This window comes from Anolis carolinensis, unplaced genomic scaffold (genome assembly GCF_035594765.1).
Source record: "Anolis carolinensis isolate JA03-04 unplaced genomic scaffold, rAnoCar3.1.pri scaffold_91, whole genome shotgun sequence".
Classification (NCBI taxonomy): domain Eukaryota; kingdom Metazoa; phylum Chordata; class Lepidosauria; order Squamata; family Dactyloidae; genus Anolis; species Anolis carolinensis.
In genome coordinates, this window is record NW_026943900.1 from 43,384 (window position 1) to 67,693 (window position 24,310).

Consider the following 24,310-nt stretch of genomic DNA (forward strand, 5'->3'; position numbering starts at 1 on the left):
CTAAGGTTAGTAGATACCCCTAAGGATCATCCAGTTCAACTTCCTTATATCATGCAGGAGGACACAATCCAACCACTCCTCACAGATGGCCATCCAATATCTGTATTATCCAATAATAATACACATCGAATCATAGCATCAGACAGTTAGGAGACACCCCTAAAGGCCATCCAGTCCAACCCAATTCTGCCATGCAGGACACAATCCAAGCACTCCCAACAGATGGCCACCCAGCCTCTCAATACTACTACTACTACTACTACTACTAATAATAATAATAATAATAACAACAACAACATCATACAATCCTAAGGTTTGGAGTGACCCCTAAGGATCATCCTGATGAACTTCCTTCTACCACGCAGGAGGACACAATCCAAGCACTCCCAACAGATGGCCACCCAGCCTCTCAATACTACTACTACTACTACTACTACTAATAATAATAATAATAATAACAACAACAACATCATACAATCCTAAGGTTTGGAGTGACCCCTAAGGATCATCCTGATGAACTTCCTTCTACCACGCAGGAGGACACAATCCAAGCACTCCCAACAGATGGCCACCCAGCCTCTCAATACTACTACTACTACTACTACTAATAATAATAATAATAACAACAACAACATCATACAATCCTAAGGTTTGGAGTGACCCCTAAGGATCATCCTGATGAACTTCCTTCTACCACGCAGGAGGACACAATCCAAGCACTCCCAACAGATGGCCACCCAGCCTCTCAATACTACTACTACTACTACTAATAATAATAATAATAATAACAACAACATCATACCATCCAGCCTCAACTAGTTCTCACCAACACCATCAGACAACGCCACAGCAACGCGTGGCCGGGCACAGCTAGTTATATATATAAAAGGATAAAGTTGTTTGCGCAGTGACTATAACAACAAAACTAAACATCCCAGAAATACGAAACTTGGCAACACAATGCAAAAGCCTTGCCTCCCGGTTACAACAACACAACCACACCACAAAACCACAATCCGGACCCACAACACATCATGACTATAACAACACAACTAAACGCCCTAGAAATACAAAACTTGGCAACACAACGCAAAAGCCTTGCCTCCCGGTTGTAACAACACAATCACACCACCACACCACACTGGACCCACAAAACTCACAACAACGCATCGTGACTATAACAACACAACTAAACACCCCAGAAATATGAAACTTCGCGACACAACGCAAAAGCCTTCCCTCCCGGTTGTAAGAACACAACCACACCACAAAACCACAATCTGGACCCAGAAAACTCACAACAATGCATCGTGACTATAACAACACAACTAAACGCCCCAGAAATACGAAACTTGGCACACAACTAAATGCCCCAGAAATACAAAACTTGACAACACAACGGAAAAGCCTTGCCTCCCAGTTGTACGAACACAACCACAACACAAAACCACAATCCGGACCCACAAAACTCACAACAACGCATCATGACTATAACAACACAACTAAACGCCCCAGAAATACGAAACTTGGCAACACAACACAAAAGCATTCCCTCCCGATTGTAACAACACAACCACATCACAAAACCACAATCTGGACCCACAAAACTCACAACAGTGCATCATGACTATAACAACACAACTAAACGCCCCAGAAATACGAAACTTGGCAACACAATGTAAAAGCCTTGCCTCCCGGTTGTAACAACACAACCACACCACAAAACCACAATCCGGACCCATAAAACTCACAACAACGCATCGTGACTATAACAACACAACTAAACGCCCCAGAAATACGAAACTTGGCACACAACTAAATGCCCCAGAAATACAAAACTTGACAACACAACGGAAAAGCCTTTCCTCCTGGTTGTAACAACACAACCACACCACAAAACCACAATCCGGACCCACAAAACTCACAACAATGCATCGTGACTATAGCAACACAACTAAACACCCCAGAAATACAAAACTTGACAACACAACGCAAAAGTCTTGCCTCCCAGTTGTAAAAACAGAACCACAACACAAAACCACAATCCGGACCCACAAAACTCACAACAACGCATCATGACTATAACAACACAACTAAACGCCCCAGAAATACGAAACTTGGCAACACAACACAAAAGCATTCCCTCCCGATTGTAACAACACAACCACACCACAAAACCACAATCCGGACCCACAAAACTCACAACAACGCATTGTGACTATAACAAATACAAAATTTGACAACACAACTCATCCACCTCCCCAATCCCTACATTCACACTTGGCCTCCAAAAAAAACAATTACAATAATAACAATGACAATAACAACAATAAGAATCTACACCATCACAGGCAAGAAACAGCCAGGCACTGAGGCTGAGAGGCCAGTCAGTGCTACACTGGGCCTCCAAAAAACAATACAGGAGCATCTAACTTATCCAACCTTCATGACCACAACAACAACAACAATAATAAACACCTACACAGGCAAAACAAAAAAAAGACTATTGTACCACAATAAAAATATAAACCGCACTCAGCAGAATCAGACGTCACAATTAACAACAAACAAAACACAACAGGGATCTCAAGGAATTATCAATTATTATTATTACCAGCATACATTGTTATAGTTATCATATAGAAATACTTCATTATACATTAATTATATTATATTAAATATTATAACAACTATCTAGCTTATCAATAATGATACTTTAATAAATACAATAATAGTAAATATTATACAACATAAAATAATAAATATAACAGATCTAAAATATATATTATAACGAGCTGTGCCCGGCCACGCGTTGCTGTGGCAAAGTGGTGGTGGTATGGGTTAAAAATTGTTGTGTAATTTTTATTTGACGTTATTTGTATTACATTATAATAGATCAATGACCTAATGGGAAATAGATAGAATATATTGTTGTTATTATAATTATTATATTACATTATTATTATCTTACAATCTATATATATAAAAGAGTGATGGCATCACGGCGACGCACAAAACAACAAAACTACAGGCCCCCCAACCTCGAAATTTGACGAAATTTGGTATTGGTTAAAAATTGTTGTGTAATTTTTATTTGACGTTATTTGCATTTTTTAATTAATTTTTATTGTAAGTTTATCTTTTTATTTATTATATTTTATTATTTTCTTGTATTATTTTTAGTTATTTTCTGTTATTATAGTATTTTATTGTATCATTTTTTTAGTGTTTTTTATTATTTTTTATTGGGTTGCTAGGAGACCAAGTGGGAGGAGCTTAGCCTTCTAACTGGCAGCAATTGGATAAAAGCAATTATTCCTCTCTCTCTAATTAGGACTTTATTTTTCTTTTCTTTTTGTTGTATCAACCTAGAGGCGTGGATGATGGGTTGTGTTGTCAAATTTCGAGGTTGGGGGGCCTGTAGTTTTGTTGTTTTGTGCGTCGCCGCGATGCCATCACTCTTTTATATATATAGATATAGAAATACTTCATTATACATTAATTATATTATACTGAATATTATAACAATTATCTAGCATATCAATAATTATACTTTAATAAACACAATAATAGTAAATATTATACAACATAAAATAATAAATATATCAGATCTAAAATATATATTATACTTATATATTATAATATATTTTGATATATTTAGAATATATCAAAATATAAATATATATATTTATTATATATTAGCATAACTATAATTATTATATCATATTGTATTATTATATTGAATTATTTATATATCATATTTGTTTTACATTTATTGTTACTTTATAATATATACGTACATAATAATATAATATAATAATAAATATTAAAAGGCCAGGGCTTGCAGATGAGCGCCAAGTGCCTAGTAAAATAATAACATAATAAATATAAATATGCCAGGGCTTGCAGCTGAGCGCCAAGTGCCTAGTAAAATAATAATATAACATAATAAATATAAAAATGCCAGGGCTTGCAGTTGAGCGCCAAGTTCCTAGTACATTAATAATATAACATAATAAATATAAATATAAAAATGCCAGGGCTTGCAGCTGAGCGCCAAGTGCCTAGTAAAATAATAATATAACATAATAAATATAAATACAAAAATGCCAGGGCTTGCAGCTGAGCGCCAAGTGCCTAGTAAAATAATAATATAACATAATAAATATAAATACAAAAATGCCAGGGCTTGCAGCTGAGCGCCAAGTTCCTAGTACATTAATAATATAACATAATAAATATAAATATAAAAATGCCAGGGCTTGCAGCTGAGCGCCAAGTGCCTAGTAAAATAATAATATAACATAATAATTATAAAAATGCCAGGGCTTGCAGTTGAGCGCCAAGTTCCTAGTACATTAATAATATAACATAATAAATATAAATATAAAAATGCCAGGGCTTGCAGCTGAGCGCCAAGTGCCTAGTAAAATAATAATATAACATAATAAATATAAATACAAAAATGCCAGGGCTTGCAGCTGAGCGCCAAGTGCCTAGTAAAATAATAATATAACATAATAAATACATATACAAAAATGCCAGGGCTTGCAGCTGAGCGCCAAGTGCCTAGTAAAATAATAATATAACATAATAAATATAAATACAAAAATGCCAGGGCTTGCAGCTGAGCGCCAAGTGCCTAGTAAAATAATAATATAACATAATAATTATAAAAATGCCAGGGCTTGCAGCTGAGCGCCAAGTGCCTAGTAAAATAATAATATAACATAATAAATATAAAAATGCCAGGGCTTGCAGTTGAGCGCCAAGTTCCTAGTACATTAATAATATAACATAATAAATATAAATATAAAAATGCCAGGGTTTGCAGCTGAGCGCCAAGTGCCTAGTAAAATAATAATATAACATAATAAATATAAATACAAAAATGCCAGGGCTTGCAGCTGAGCGCCAAGTGCCTAGTAAAATAATAATATAACATAATAAATATAAATACAAAAATGCCAGGGCTTGCAGCTGAGTGCCAAGTTCCTAGTACATTAATAATATAACATAATAAATATAAATATAAAAATGCCAGGGCTTGCAGCTGAGCGCCAAGTGCCTAGTAAAATAATAATATAACATAATAAATATAAAAATGCCAGGGCTTGCAGTTGAGCGCCAAGTTCCTAGTACATTAATAATATAACATAATAAATATAAATATAAAAATGCCAGGGTTTGCAGCTGAGCGCCAAGTGCCTAGTAAAATAATAATATAACATAATAAATATAAATACAAAAATGCCAGGGCTTGCAGCTGAGCGCCAAGTGCCTAGTAAAATAATAATATAACATAATAAATATAAATACAAAAATGCCAGGGCTTGCAGCTGAGTGCCAAGTTCCTAGTACATTAATAATATAACATAATAAATATAAATATAAAAATGCCAGGGCTTGCAGCTGAGCGCCAAGTGCCTAGTAAAATAATAATATAACATAATAAATATAAATACAAAAATGCCAGGGCTTGCAGCTGAGCGCCAAGTGCCTAGTAAAATAATAATATAACATAATAAATATAAATACAAAAATGCCAGGGCTTGCAGCTGAGCGCCAAGTGCCTAGTAAAATAATAATATAACATAATAAATATAAATACAAAAATGCCAGGGCTTGCAGCTGAGCGCCAAGTGCCTAGTAAAATAATAATATAACATAATAAATATAAATACAAAAATGCCAGGGCTTGCAGCTGAGCGCCAAGTGCCTAGTAAAATAATAATATAACATAATAAATATAAAAATGCCAGGGCTTGCAGCTGAGCGCCAAGTGCCTAGTAAAATAATAGTATAACATAATAAATACAAATACAAAAATGCCAGGGCTTGCAGCTGAGCGCCAAGTGCCTAGTAAAATAATAATATAACATAATAAATACAAAAATGCCAGGGCTTGCAGCTGAGCGCCAAGTGCCTAGTAAAATAATAATATAACATAATAAATATAAATACAAAAATGCCAGGGCTTGCAGCTGAGCGCCAAGTGCCTAGTAAAATAATAATATAACATAATAAATATAAATACAAAAATGCCAGGGCTTGCAGCTGAGCGCCAAGTGCCTAGTAAAATAATAATATAACATAATAAATACAAATACAAAAATGCCAGGGCTTGCAGCTGAGCGCCAAGTGCCTAGTAAAATAATAATATAACATAATAAATATAAATACAAAAATGCCAGGGCTTGCAGCTGAGCGCCAAGTGCCTAGTAAAATAATAATATAACATAATAAATATAAATACAAAAATGCCAGGGCTTGCAGTTGAGCGCCAAGTGCCTAGTAAAATAATAATATAACATAATAAATATAAATACAAAAATGCCAGGGCTTGCAGCTGAGCGCCAAGTGCCTAGTAAAATAATAATATAACATAATAAATATAAATACAAAAATGCCAGGGCTTGCAGCTGAGCGCCAAGTGCCTAGTAAAATAATAATATAACATAATAAATATAAATACAAAAATGCCAGGGCTTGCAGCTGAGCGCCAAGTGCCTAGTAAAATAATAATATAACATAATAAATATAAAAATGCCAGGGCTTGCAGCTGAGCGCCAAGTGCCTAGTAAAATAATAATATAACATAATAAATATAAAAATGCCAGGGCTTGCAGCTGAGCGCCAAGTGCCTAGTAAAATAATAATATAACATAATAATTATAAAAATGCCAGGGCTTGCAGTTGAGCGCCAAGTTCCTAGTACATTAATAATATAACATAATAAATATAAATATAAAAATGCCAGGGCTTGCAGCTGAGCGCCAAGTGCCTAGTAAAATAATAATATAACATAATAAATATAAATACAAAAATGCCAGGGCTTGCAGCTGAGCGCCAAGTGCCTAGTAAAATAATAATATAACATAATAAATACATATACAAAAATGCCAGGGCTTGCAGCTGAGCGCCAAGTGCCTAGTAAAATAATAATATAACATAATAAATATAAATATAAAAATGCCAGGGCTTGCAGCTGAGCGCCAAGTGCCTAGTAAAATAATAATATAACATAATAATTATAAAAATGCCAGGGCTTGCAGCTGAGCGCCAAGTGCCTAGTAAAATAATAATATAACATAATAAATATAAATACAAAAATGCCAGGGCTTGCAGCTGAGCGCCAAGTGCCTAGTAAAATAATAATATAACATAATAAATATAAATACAAAAATGCCAGGGCTTGCAGCTGAGCGCCAAGTGCCTAGTAAAATAATATAACATAATATAAAAATGCCAGGGCTTGCAGCTGAGCGCCAAGTGCCTAGCAAAATAATAACATAACATAATAAATATAAAAATGCCAGGGCTTGCAGCTGAGCGCCAAGTGCCTAGTAAAATAATAATATAACATAATAAATATAAATACAAAAATGCCAGGGCTTGCAGCTGAGCGCCAAGTGCCTAGTAAAATAATATAACATAATATAAATATGCCAGGGCTTGCAGCTGAGCGCCAAGTGCCTAGCAAAATAATAACATAACATAATAAATATAAAAATGCCAGGGCTTGCAGCTGAGCGCCAAGTGCCTAGTAAAATAATAATATAATAAACATAAATACAAAAATGCCAGGGCTTGCAGCAACGGGAAGGGAAAAGCAATATGGCTGCCGAAAGCAAGATGGCCGCCCAGGGACTCACCGGTGGAAGGCGTCTGAGGAGAGGTCCTGGCCGCCGTGGGACAAGAGGTGGTCATTCTCCAGGAGGGACTTCCACTTGGCCATGACCTCCGTGCCGTAACGGCAGTCCTATACAGAGAAAATAATAATATACTAATAATAATAATAATAATAATAATAATAATATAATTAGTATTATTACTATTATTACGAGTATAGGACTCTGCAGTCCTATACAAAGAAAATAGTAATAGTAATAATATAATAGTAATAATAAGTATTATTATTACTATTATTACTAGTATAGGACTCTGCAGTCCTATACAGAGAAAATATATATAATAATTAGTATTATTACTATTATTACTAGTATAGGACTCTGCAGTCCTATACAAAGAAAATAGTAATAGTAATAATATAATAGTAATAATAATAATTATTATTACTATTATTACTAGTATAGGACTCTGCAGTCCTATACAGAGAAAATAGTAATATAATAGTAATAACAATATACAGTAGAGTCTCACTTATCCAACATAAATGGGCCGGCAGAATGTTGGATAAAATAAAATAAAAATAATATAAATAATAACAAAATAGTATACTCCAATATAATATAATAGTAATAATAAAAATAATATAAACAGTAATGAAATAATATAATCAAATAATATAATAAACAAAATTAACATAATAATAAATCATAGTAATATAATAATAAAAATAATATAAACAATAATGAAATAATATAATAAATAAAATTAACATAATATAATAACGAAAATAATATAAATAATAACAAATAGTATACTCAAATAATGTGATAATAAATAACATAATATGATAATGAAATTAACAATAATTAATAATAACGAAATACAGTATTAACAAAATAGTATAATCAAATAATATGATAATAAATAATTGTAATACAATAATAAAAATATAAATAATAACGAAATAGTATACTCAAATAATATGATAATAAATAATAGTAATTAACATCTATATATATAAAAGAGTGATGGAATCCTGGCGACCGACAAAACGACAAAACTAAACACACCACAACCTCGAAAATTGACAGCACAACCCCTCATCCACGCCTCTAGGTTGATACAACAAAAAGAAAAGAAATATAAAGTCCTAATTAGAGGGAGAGGAATAATTGCTTTTATCCAATTGCTGCCAGTTAGAAGGCTAAGCTCCTCCCACTTGGTCTCCTAGCAACCCAATAAAAAATAATAAAAAACAGTAAAAAATTAATACAATAAAATACTATAATAACAGAAAATAACTAAAAATAATACCAGAAAATAATAAAATATAATAAATAAAAATATAACTTACAATAAAATTAATTAAAAAAATACAAATAATGTCTAATAAAAACTACACAACAATTTTTAACCAATACCACCACCACTTTGCCACAGCAACGCGTGGCCGGGCACAGTTAGTAATATAATAAAATGGTAATAATCTTTTATTTTATTTTTCTTCTACACTTTTTTAGATATGTAGGTATATTATATATATAGGTATATATCTGTCTTTTTCTTTTTCTGTACATACTTTATCCTCTTTCCTTTTTCCTACTTTTCTATAACATATAATGTTCCCCCACTTTTTATGTATGTATTCAAAAAAATATTTTCTTTCAATAAAAATTATTTGAAAAAAAATAAAAATAAAATGGTAATAATAAATAATGAATATTATAATATTACTAGCTGTGCCCGGCCATGCGTTGGTGTGGCAAAGTGGTGGTGGTATTGGTTAAAAATTGTTGTGTAATTTTTATTTGACGTTACAGTAGAGTCTCACTTATCCAACGCTCTGGATTATCCAACGCATTTTTGTAGTCAATGTTTTCAATTTATCATAATATTTTGGTGCTAAATTCATAAATACAGTAATTACAACATAACATTACTGTGTATCGAAATACTTTTTCTGTCAAATTTGTTGTATAACATGTTTTGGTGCTTAATTTGTAAAATCATAACCTATTTTGATGTTTAATAGGCTTTTTCTTAATCTCTCATTATCCAACATATTCGCTTATCCAACGTTCTGCCGGCCCGTTTATGTTGGATAAGTGAGACTCTACTGTATACCCAAATAATATGATAGTAAATAATAGTAATATAACAATAAAAATAATAAATAAAAATAATATAAATAAGAACAAAACAGTATACTCAAATGTAATATAATAGTAATAAAAATAATATAAACAGTAATGAAATAATATAATAAATAAAATTAACATAATATAACAAAAATAATATAAATAATAACAAATAGTATACTCAAACAATGTGATAATAAATAATAGGAATTAACATAATATGATAATAAAATTAACATAATATAAGAATTAATAAAACTAATATTAATAATAACGAAATAGTATACTCAAATAATATGATAATAAATAATAGGAATTAACATAATATAATAAAATGGTAATAAATAATAGTAATATAACAATAAAAATAATATAAATATGAACAAAATAGGAAATAATCTGATAATAAATAATAGGAATTAACATAATTACAATAATGAAATAATTATTATAATCATTATAATGAAATAATATAATAAATAAAATTAACATAATATAACAAAAATAATATAAATAATAACAAATAGTATACTCAAATAATGTGATAATAAATAATAGGAATTAACATAATATGATAATAAAATTAACATAATATAAGAATTAATAAAACTAATATTAATAATAACGGAATAGTATACTCAAATAATATGATAATAAATAATAGGAATTAACATAATATAATAAAACTAGCTGTGCCCGGCCACGCGTTGCTGTGGCAAAGTGGTAGTGGTATTGGTTAAAAATTGTTGTGTAATTTTTATTTGACTTTATTTGCATTTTTTAAATTAATTTTATTGTGTTATCTTTTTATTTATTATATTTTATTATTTTCTTGTATAATTTTTAGTTATTTTTTTGTTATTATGGTATTTTATTGTATTAAATTTTTAGTGTTTTTAATTATTTTTTAGTGTTTTTTATTATTTTTTATTGGGTTTCTAGGAGACCAAGTGGGCAGAGCTTAGCCTTGTAACTGGCAGCAATTGGATAAAAGCAATTATTCCTCTCTCTCTAATTAGGACTTTATTTTTCTTTTCTTTTTGTTGTATCAACCTAGAGGCGTGGATGATGGGTTGTGTTGTCGAATTTCGAGGTTGGGGGGCCTGTAGTTTTGTTGTTTTGTGCGTCGCCGTGATGCCATCACTCTTTTATATATATAGATGGTAATAAATAATAGTAATATAACAATAAAAATAATATAAATATGAACAAAATAGGAAATAATATGATAATAAATAATAATAATTAACATAATTACAATAATGAAATAATTACTATAATGAAATAATATAATAAATAAAATTAACATAATATAACAAAAATAATATAAATAATAACAAATAGTATACTCAAATAATGTGATAATAAATAATAGGAATTAACATAATATGATGATAAAATTAACATAATATAAGAATTAATAAAACTAATATTAATAATAACGAAATAGTATATCAAATAGTATGATAATAAATAATATGATAATAAATAATAGGAATTAACATCTATATATATAAAAGGGTAATGGCGTTTCGGCCTAGGACAAAACAACAAAACTACACATCCCAGAAACACTAAACTTGGCAGCACAACCCCTCATCCATGCCTCTACGTTCATACAACAAAAAGCTCCAGTTACTCCAGAAAACGGCCAGGCTTTGAGACTGCAAGGCTATTCACTGCTATTCCACCTGGCTATCAAAGGATTCCCATAAGCCACAGCAACGCGTGGCCGGGCAAAGCTAGTAATATAATAAAATGGTAATAAATAATAGTAATGTAACAATAAAAATAATACAAATATGAACAAAATAGGAAATAATATGATAATAAATAATAGGAATTAACATCTATATATATAAAAGGGTAGTGACGTTTCGGCCGAGGACAAAACAACAAAACTACACATCCCAGAAACACTAAACTTGGCAGCACAACCCCTCATCCATGCCTCTAGGTTCATACAACAAAAAGCTCCAGTTACTCCAGAAAACGGCCAGGCTTTGAGACTGCAAGGCTATTCACTGCTATTCCATAAGGATTCCCATAAACCACAGCAACGCGTGGCCGGGCAAAGCTACTAATATAATAAAATGGTAATAAATAATAGTAATGTAACAATAAAAATAATATAAATATGAACAAAATAGGAAATAATATGATAATAAATAATAGGAATTAACATCTATATATATAAAAGGGTAGTGACGTTTCGGCCGAGGACAAAACAACAAAACTACACATCCCAGAAACACTAAACTTGGCAGCACAACCCCTCATCCATGCCTCTAGGTTCATACAACAAAAAGCTCCAGTTACTCCAGAAAACGGCCAGGCTTTGAGACTGCAAGGCTATTCACTGCTATTCCATAAGGATTCCCATAAACCACAGCAACGCGTGGCCGGGCAAAGCTAGTAATATAATAAAATGGTAATAAATAATAGTAATGTAACAATAAAAATAATATAAATATGAACAAAATAGGAAATAATATGATAATAAATAATAGGAATTAACATAATTACAATAATGAAATAATTATTATAATCATTATAATGAAATAATATAATAAATAAAATTAACATAATATAACAAAAATAATATAAATAATAACAAATAGTATACTCAAATAATGTGATAATAACTAATAGGAATTAACATAATATGATAATAAAATTAACATAATATAAGAATTAATAAAACTAATATTAATAATAACGAAATAGTATACTCAAATAATATGATAATAAATAATAGGAATTAACATAATATAATAAAACTAGCTGTGCCCGGCCACGCGTTGCTGTGGCAAAGTGGTAGTGGTATTGGTTAAAAATTGTTGTGTAATTTTTATTTGACATTATTTGCATTTTTTAAATTAATTTTATTGTGTTATCTTTTTATTTATTATATTTTATTATTTTCTTGTATAATTTTTAGTTATTTTTTTGTTATTATGGTATTTTATTGTATTAAATTTTTAGTGTTTTTAATTATTTTTTAGTGTTTTTTATTATTTTTTATTGGGTTGCTAGGAGACCAAGTGGGCGGAGCTTAGCCTTGTAACTGGCAGCAATTGGATAAAAGCAATTATTCCTCTCTCTCTAATTAGGACTTTATTTTTCTTTTCTTTTTGTTGTATCAACCTAGAGGCGTGGATGATGGGTTGTGTTGTCGAATTTCGAGGTTGGGGGGCCTGTAGTTTTGTTGTTTTGTGCGTCGCCGTGATGCCATCACTCATTTATATATATAGAAGATGTATGATAATACATTATTATATATTATATTATATTATTAACAAAATAGTATACTCAAATAATATGATAATAAATAATAATAATTTGTTGTTTTGTGCGTCGCCGTGATGCCATCACTCTTTTATATATATAGAAGATGTATGATAATACATTATTATATATTATATTATATTATTAACAAAATAGTATACTCAAATAATATGATAATAAATAATAATAATTTGTTGTTTTGTGCGTCGCCGTGATGCCATCACTCTTTTATATATATAGATGGTAATAAATAATAGTAATATAACAATAAAAATAATATAAATATGAACAAAATAGGAAATAATAGGATAATAAATAATAATAATGAACATAATTACAATGGTAATAATGAATATGGAATATCCGGACCTTGAGGGGCTGCCATTGGCGGAAGTGTTCCCGGACGAGGGGGAAGGCGATGGCGGCGGCCAGGGCCTCGGGGCCGCAGAGCCGGTACTCGGGCCCGTGTTCGCGCTGGAGCCGCTTGAAGACGCCGGCGGCCTGGTCGAGGGAGAGCGGGCGCTCCTGGCAGGACTCCACGGCCTGCAGGACCTTCTCCAGGCTGCGGATCTGGGCCCCCTCCTCCTCCAGGGCGGCCTCGGCCCGGGCGATCTCCACGGCCAGGGCGGCCACGCGGTCCCGCTCGGCCTGCGCCCGCCGGTCGCTCTGCAGGATCTCCTCCTCCGTCAGCGAGATCAGCAGGTCCAGGTTGTGCTCCAGCTCCGGGAGGGAGAAGGCCGGGGCCGCCGGGCGGGCCGACACGGGGGGTCTGCCCGGCAACACCGAGGAAGACGAGGCGGCCGAGGAAGGGGATTGGCCGCCCGCCTCCGCGGGGGGAGGAGCCTGCTGCTGCTGCTGCGTCTTCTGGCTGATCTGGCTGTAGCTGTAATACACACGCTGCTCACGACCCGTCATGTCAATCACCTAGAATAAGAATATAGAATAACTATTAGGATTGTATTACATTATAATAGATAATAATAATAATAAAACTTTATTTATACCCCGCCACCATCTCCCCAATGGGGACTCGGGGCGGCTAACATGGGGCCATGCCCGGAGCAATACAACATAATAAAATATAGAAACAACATATCATAACACCATTTAAAATACAATAAATAATAATAAACAGAACATCAAGAAATCAAAAAAACAATAAAGCAAGGGCAGGCCGCGTGAACACAGAGATAAAACCCGGAGTGAGAGGGACAGAGGAGTACTCCACTATGGGCAGGGACATTATAATATGTCAATCATCTAATGGGAAATAGGTAATAATAGAATTTATTATTATTATTATTATTATTATATATTATCATTATTATAATTATTATATTACATTATTATTATCTTACAATTATATTATAGAATATTATTATAGTCTTATATTATTATTATATAATAATAATATAATTATTATTATTATATTACATTATAATATGTCAATCATCTAATGGGAAATAGGTAATACTAGAATTTATTATTATTATTATTATATATTATCATTATTATCATTATTATATTACATTATTATTATCTTACAATTATATTATAGAATATTATTATAGTCTTATATTATTATTATATAATAATAATAGAATTATTATTATTATATTACATTATAATATGTCAATCATCTAATGGGAAATAGGTAATAATAGAATTTATTATTATTATTATTATTATATATTATCATTATTATTATCTTACAATTATATTATAGAATATTATTATATTCTTCTATTATTATTATATAATAATAATAGAATTATTATTATTATATTACATTATAATATGTCAATCATCTAATGGGAAATAGGTAATAATAGAATTTATTATTATTATTATTATTATATATTATTATTATCATTATTATATTACATTATTATTATCTTACAATTATATTATAGAATATTATTATATTCTTATATTATTATTATATAATAATAATAGAATTATTATTATATTACATTATAATATGTCAATCATCTAATGGGAAATAGGTAATACTAGAATTTATTATTATTATTATATTATTATATATTATCATTATTATAATAACTATTATGATTGTATTACATTATAATAGATCAATGACCTAATGGGAAATAGATAGAATATATTGTTGTTATTATAATTATTATATTACATTATTATTATCTTACAATCTATATATATAAAAGAGTGATGGCATCACGGCGACGCACAAAACAACAAAACTAATAATAAATAAATAATAATAAAATATATTATTATTATTATTACATTATTATTGTCTTACAATTATATTATAGAATATTATTATATTATTATTATATTACATTATATATCTTATTATTATATACTAGCTGTGGCAAAGTGGTGGTGGTATGGGTTAAAAGTTGTTGTGGAATTTTTATTTGACGTTATTTGTATTACATTATAATAGATCAATGACCTAATGGGAAATAGATAGAATATATTGTTGTTATTATAATTATTATATTACATTATTATTATCTTACAATCTATATATATAAAAGAGTGATGGCATCACGGCGACGCACAAAACAACAAAACTAATAATAAATAAATAATAATAAAATATATTATTATTATTATTACATTATTATTGTCTTACAATTATATTATAGAATATTATTATATTATTATATTATTATTATATTACATTATATATCTTATTATTATATACTAGCTGTGGCAAACTGGTGGTGGTATGGGTTAAAAGTTGTTGTGGAATTTTTATTTGACGTTATTTGTATTACATTATAATAGATCAATGACCTAATGGGAAATAGATAGAATATATTGTTGTTATTATAATTATTATATTACATTATTATTATCTTACAATCTATATATATAAAAGAGTGATGGCATCACGGCGACGCACAAAACAACAAAACTAATAATAAATAAATAATAATAAAATATATTATTATTATTATTACATTATTATTGTCTTACAATTATATTATAGAATATTATTATATTATTATTATATTACAGTATATATCTTATTATTATATACTAGCTGTGGCAAAGTGGTGGTGGTATGGGTTAAAAGTTGTTGTGGAATTTTTATTTGACGTTATTTGTATTACATTATAATAGATCAATGACCTAATGGGAAATAGATAGAATATATTGTTGTTATTATAATTATTATATTACATTATTATTATCTTACAATCTATATATATAAAAGAGTGATGGCATCACGGCGACGCACAAAACAACAAAACTAATAATAAATAAATAATAATAAAATATATTATTATTATTATTACATTATTATTGTCTTACAATTATATTATAGAATATTATTATATTATTATTATATTACAGTATATATCTTATTATTATATACTAGCTGTGGCAAAGTGGTGGTGGTATGGGTTAAAAGTTGTTGTGGAATTTTTATTTGACGTTATTTGTATTACATTATAATAGATCAATGACCTAATGGGAAATAGATAGAATATATTGTTGTTATTATAATTATTATATTACATTATTATTATCTTACAATCTATATATATAAAAGAGTGATGGCATCACGGCGACGCACAAAACAACAAAACTAATAATAAATAAATAATAATAAAATATATTATTATTATTATTACATTATTATTGTCTTACAATTATATTATAGAATATTATTATATTATTATTATATTACAGTATATATCTTATTATTATATACTAGCTGTGGCAAAGTGGTGGTGGTATGGGTTAAAAGTTGTTGTGGAATTTTTATTTGACGTTATTTGTATTACATTCTTACATTCTTATATCTTACAATTATATTATAGAATATTATTATATTATTATATTTGTATTACATTATAATAGATCAATGACCTAATGGGAAATAGATAGAATATATTGTTGTTATTATTATTATTATTATATTACATTATTATTATCTTACAATTATATTATAGAATATTATTATATTATTATATTTGTATTACATTATAATAGATCAATGACCTAATGGGAATTAGATAGAATATATTGTTGTTATTATTATTATTATTATATTACATTATTATTATCTTACAATTATATTATAGAATATTATTATATTATTATATTTGTATTACATTATAATAGATCAATGACCTAATGGGAAATAGATAGAATATATTGTTGTTATTATAATTATTATATTACATTATTATTATCTTACAATTATATTATAGAATATTATTATATTATTATATTTGTATTACATTATAATACATCAATGACCTAATGGGAAATAGATAGAATATATTGTTGTTATTATAATTATTATTATATTACATTATTATTATCTTACAATTATATTATAGAATATTATTATATTATTATATTTGTATTACATTATAATAGATCAATGACCTAATGGGAAATAGAATATATTGTTGTTATTATAATTATTATATTACATTATTATTATCTTACAATCTATATATATAAAAGAGTGATGGCATCACGGCGACGCACAAAACAACAAAACTAATAATAAATAAATAATAATAAAATATATTATTATTATTATTACATTATTATTGTCTTACAATTATATTATAGAATATTATTATATTATTATTATATTACATTATATATCTTATTATTATATACTAGCTGTGGCAAAGTGGTGGTGGTATGGGTTAAAAGTTGTTGTGGAATTTTTATTTGACGTTATTTGTATTACATTATAATAGATCAATGACCTAATGGGAAATAGATAGAATATATTGTTGTTATTATAATTATTATATTACATTATTATTATCTTACAATCTATATATATAAAAGAGTGATGGCATCACGGCGACGCACAAAACAACAAAACTAATAATAAATAAATAATAATAAAATATATTATTATTATTATTACATTATTATTGTCTTACAATTATATTATAGAATATTATTATATTATTATTATATTACAGTATATATCTTATTATTATATACTAGCTGTGGCAAAGTGGTGGTGGTATGGGTTAAAAGTTGTTGTGGAATTTTTATTTGACGTTATTTGTATTACATTCTTACATTCTTATATCTTACAATTATATTATAGAATATTATTATATTATTATATTTGTATTACATTATAATAGATCAATGACCTAATGGGAAATAGATAGAATATATTGTTGTTATTATTATTATTATTATATTACATTATTATTATCTTACAATTATATTATAGAATATTATTATATTATTATATTTGTATTACATTATAATAGATCAATGACCTAATGGGAAATAGATAGAATATATTGTTGTTATTATTATTATTATTATATTACATTATTATTATCTTACAATTATATTATAGAATATTATTATATTATTATATTTGTATTACATTATAATAGATCAATGACCTAATGGGAAATAGATAGAATATATTGTTGTTATTATTATTATTATTATATTACATTATTATTATCTTACAATTATATTATAGAATATTATTATATTATTATATTTGTATTACATTATAATAGATCAATGACCTAATGGGAATTAGATAGAATATATTGTTGTTATTATTATTATTATTATATTACATTATTATTATCTTACAATTATATTATAGAATATTATTATATTATTATATTTGTATTACATTATAATAGATCAATGACCTAATGGGAAATAGATAGAATATATTGTTGTTATTATAATTATTATATTACATTATTATTATCTTACAATTATATTATAGAATATTATTATATTATTATATTTGTATTACATTATAATACATCAATGACCTAATGGGAAATAGATAGAATATATTGTTGTTATTATAATTATTATTATATTACATTATTATTATCTTACAATTATATTATAGAATATTATTATATTATTATATTTGTATTACATTATAATAGATCAATGACCTAATGGGAAATAGATAGAATATATTGTTGTTATTATAATTATTATATTACATTATTATTATCTTACAATTATATTATAGAATATTATTATATTATTATATTTGTATTACATTATAATAGATCAATGACCTAATGGGAAATAGATAGAATATATTGTTGTTATTATAATTATTATTATATTACATTATTATTATCTTACAATTATATTATAGAATATTATTATATTATTATATTTGTATTACATTATAATAGATCAATGACCTAATGGGAAATAGATAGAATATATTGTTGTTATTATAATTATTATTACATTATTATTATCTTACAATTATATTATAGAATATTATTATATTATTATTATATTACATTATATATCTTATTATTATATACTAGCTGTGCTCAAAGTGGTGGTGGTATGGGTTAAAAGTTGTTGTGGAATTTTTATTTGACGTTATTTGTATTACATTCTTACATTCTTATATCTTACAATTATATTATAGAATATTATTATATTATTATATTTGTATTACATTATAATAGATCAATGACCTAATGGGAAATAGATAGAATATATTGTTGTTATTATAATTATTATTACATTATTATTATCTTACAATTATATTATAGAATATTATTATATTATTATTATATTACATTATATATCTTATTATTATATACTAGCTGTGCTCAAAGTGGTGGTGGTATGGGTTAAAAGTTGTTGTGGAATTTTTATTTGACGTTATTTGTATTACATTCTTACATTCTTATATCTTACAATTATATTATAGAATATTATTATATTATTATATTTGTATTACATTATAATAGATCAATGACCTAATGGGAAATAGATAGAATATATTGTTGTTATTATAATTATTATATTACATTATTATTATCTTACAATCTATATATATAAAAGAGTGATGGCATCACGGCGACGCACAAAACAACAAAACTAATAATAAATAAATAATAATAAAATATATTATTATTATTATTACATTATTATTGTCTTACAATTATATTATAGAATATTATTATATTATTATATTATTATTATATTACATTATATATCTTATTATTATATACTAGCTGTGGCAAACTGGTGGTGGTATGGGTTAAAAGTTGTTGTGGAATTTTTATTTGACGTTATTTGTATTACATTATAATAGATCAATGACCTAATGGGAAATAGATAGAATATATTGTTGTTATTATAATTATTATATTACATTATTATTATCTTACAATCTATATATATAAAAGAGTGATGGCATCACGGCGACGCACAAAACAACAAAACTAATAATAAATAAATAATAATAAAATATATTATTATTATTATTACATTATTATTGTCTTACAATTATATTATAGAATATTATTATATTATTATTATATTACAGTATATATCTTATTATTATATACTAGCTGTGGCAAAGTGGTGGTGGTATTGGTTAAAAATTGTTGTGTAATTTTTATTTGACGTTGTTTGCAATTTTTTTATTAATTTTATTGTAAGTTATAGTTTTATTTATTATATTTTACTATTTTCTTGTATTATTTTTAGTTATTTTCTGTTATTATAGTATTTTATTGTATTAATTTTTAGTGTTTTTTTAAATTTTTTATTGGGTTGCTAGGAGACCAAGTGGGAGGAGCTTAGCCGTCTAACTGGCAGCAATTGGATAAAAGCAATTATTCCTCTCTCTCTTAATTAGGACTTTATTTTTCTTTTCTTTTTGTTGTATCAACCTAGAGGCGTGAATGATGGGTTGTGTTGTCAAATTTCGAGGTTGGGGGGCCTGTAGTTTTGTTGTTTTGTGCGTCGCCGCGATGCCATCACTCTTTTATATATATAGATTATTATTTTCATTATATTATTATTATTATATTATTTACTGCTATAATTATTGGCTGTTATTACAGTTTCATTATTATATCATATTATTATTTTCATTATTACATTATTATATTATTTACTACTATAATTATTGGCTGCTATTATAGTTCCATTATTATATCATATTATTATATTATTATTTTCATTATATTATTTACTACTATAATTATTGGCTGTTATTATAGTTTCATTATTATATCATATTATTATTTTCATTATATTATTATTATATTATTTACTACAATTATTGGCTGTTATAGTTTCATTATTATATCATATTATTATTTTCATTATATTATTATTATATTATTTACTACTATAATTATTGGCTGCTATTATAGTTCCATTATTATATCATATTATTATATTATTATTTTCATTATATTATTTACTACTATAATTATTGGCTGTTATTATAGTTTCATTATTATATCATATTATTATTTTCATTATATTATTATTATATTATTTACTACAATTATTGGCTGTTATAGTTTCATTATTATATCATATTATTATTTTCATTATATTATTATTATATTATTTACTGCTATAATTATTGGCTGTTATTATAGTTTCATTATATCATATTATTTTCATTATATTATTATTATATTATTTACTGCTATAATTATTGGCTGTTATTATAGTTTCATTATTATATCATATTATTATTTTCATTATATTATTATATTATTTACTACTATAATTATTGGCTGTTATTATAGTTTCATTATTATATCATATTATTATTTTCATTATTACATTATTATATTATTTACTACTATAATTATTGGCTGTTATTATAGTTTCATTATATCATATTATTTTCATTATATTATTATTATATTATTTACGACTATAATTATTGGCTGTTATTATAGTTTCATTATTATATCATATTATTATTTTCATTATATTATTATTATATTATTTACTGCTATAATTATTGGCTGTTATTATAGTTTCATTATATCATATTATTTTCATTATATTATTATTATATTATTTACTACTATAATTATTGGCTGTTATAGTTTCATTATATCATATTATTTTCATTATATTATTATTATATTATTTACGACTATAATTATTGGCTGTTATTATAGTTTCATTATTATATCATATTATTATTTTCATTATATTATTATTATATTATTTACTGCTATAATTATTGGCTGTTATTATAGTTTCATTATATCATATTATTTTCATTATATTATTATTATATTATTTACTGCTATAATTATTGGCTGTTATTATAGTTTCATTATTATATCATATTATTATTTTCATTATATTATTATATTATTTACTGCTATAATTATTGGCTGTTATTATAGTTTCATTATTATATCATATTATTATGTTATTATAGTTTCATTATATCATATTATTATATTATTTTCATTATATTATTTACTACTATAATTATTGGCTGTTATTATAGTTTCATTATTATATCATATTATTATTTTCATTATATTATTATTATATTATTTACGACTATAATTATTGGCTGTTATTATAGTTTCATTATTATATCATATTATTATTTTCATTATATTATTATTATATTATTTACTGCTATAATTATTGGCTGTTATTATAGTTTCATTATTATATCATATTATTATTTTCATTATATTATTATTATATTATTTACTGCTATAATTATTGGCTGTTATTATAGTTTCATTATTATATCATATTATTATTTTCATTATATTATTATTATATTATTTACTGCTATAATTATTGGCTGTTATTATAGTTTCATTATATCATATTATTATTTTCATTCTATTATTATTATATTATTTACTGCTATAATTATTGGCTGTTATTATAGTTTCATTATTATATCATATTATTATTTTCATTCTATTATTATTATATTATTTACTACTATAATTATTGGCTGTTATTATAGTTTCATTATTATATCATATTATTATGTTATTATAGTTTCATTATATCATATTATTATATTATTTTCATTATATTATTTACTACTATAATTATTGGCTGTTATTATAGTTTCATTATATCATATTATTATTTTCATTCTATTATTATTATATTATTTACTGCTATAATTATTGGCTGTTATTATAGTTTCATTATATCATATTATTATTTTCATTATATTATTATTATATTATTTACTGCTATAATTATTGGCTGTTATTCTAGTTTCATTATTATATCATATTATTATTTTCATTCTATTATTATTATATTATTTACTACTATAATTATTGGCTGTTATTATAGTTTCATTATTATATCATATTATTATGTTATTATAGTTTCATTATATCATATTATTATATTATTTTCATTATATTATTTACTACTATAATTATTGGCTGTTATTATAGTTTCATTATTATATCATATTATTATTTTCATTATATTATTATTATATTATTTACTACTATAATTATTGGCTGTTATTATAGTTTCATTATTATATCATATTATTATATTGTTATATTATCATTATATTATTTACTACTATAATTATTGGCTGTTATTCTAGTTTCATTATTATATCATATTATTATTTTCATTATATTATTATTATATTATTTACTACTATAATTATTGGCTGTTATTATAGTTTCATTATATCACATTATTATTTTCATTATTACATTATTATATTACGATATTATTATTTTATGGTATTATTGTATCACTATGATTAAAATATACAATATATTATTATGTTATATTATATTTAATAATATATATAATAATAATATAATATTATAATATAATAATATATAATAATATATATTATGGTTGTTACATATTTTCACGATTCTGCCGCGCTCGGGACACGTACCTTGACGTGTGGAGCGAGTGGCCGAGGCCCCGCCCCCGCGGCGGAGGTTGCCGTGTCGACGGAGGCCCCGCCTCCCGCCCGGGCGAGGCCCCGCCCCCCGCGACCGGGCCTTGAGCTCCTCGGCCGTCTTGTAGCTGTACTTGGGGGGCCGCTTCTTGCCGGGCTCCTTCCGCCATTGGCCCAGCTCTCGCTTAAGCCCCGCCTCCTCCTCCTCCTCCGACGAATCGGCCGCCACGGGGAAGTCCTGCAGCGATTGGGCCGTCCGCTCCGACCCATAAGCCCCCAGGGCCCCCTTCCCGCGACGCTGCTTGGCCTCAATCGGGGTCAGGATCCCTGCCGGAAAGGAATAAATAATAATAATAATAATAATAATAACAATAATATGATATAATAATGAAAGTATAATAACAGCCAATAATTATAGTAGTAAATAATAATAATAGAATGAAAATAATAATATAACAATATGATATAATAATGAAAATATAATAACAGCCAATAATTATAGTAGTAAATAATATAATGATAATACAATGGGAATAATAATAATAGTAGTAAATAATAT

At 26.6% G+C, this 24,310-nt stretch overlaps 1 protein-coding gene across 1 annotated transcript in view; it reads right to left on the reverse strand.

The window, feature by feature from the left end:
- tfip11 (tuftelin interacting protein 11) overlaps positions 1-24,099 on the reverse strand; it is a 40,090-nt gene extending 15,991 nt beyond the window's left edge. The window contains exons 1-3 of the mRNA XM_062967057.1: positions 23,746-24,099; positions 13,428-13,982; positions 7,656-7,762 (exon numbers count right to left, since the gene is read on the reverse strand). Coding sequence (XP_062823127.1) covers positions 7,656-7,762; positions 13,428-13,982; positions 23,746-24,021 — 938 coding nt within the window. The 5' untranslated portion in view covers positions 24,022-24,099. The remainder of the gene's footprint in view (positions 1-7,655; positions 7,763-13,427; positions 13,983-23,745) is intronic.
- Positions 24,100-24,310: the final 211 nt, after the last annotated feature.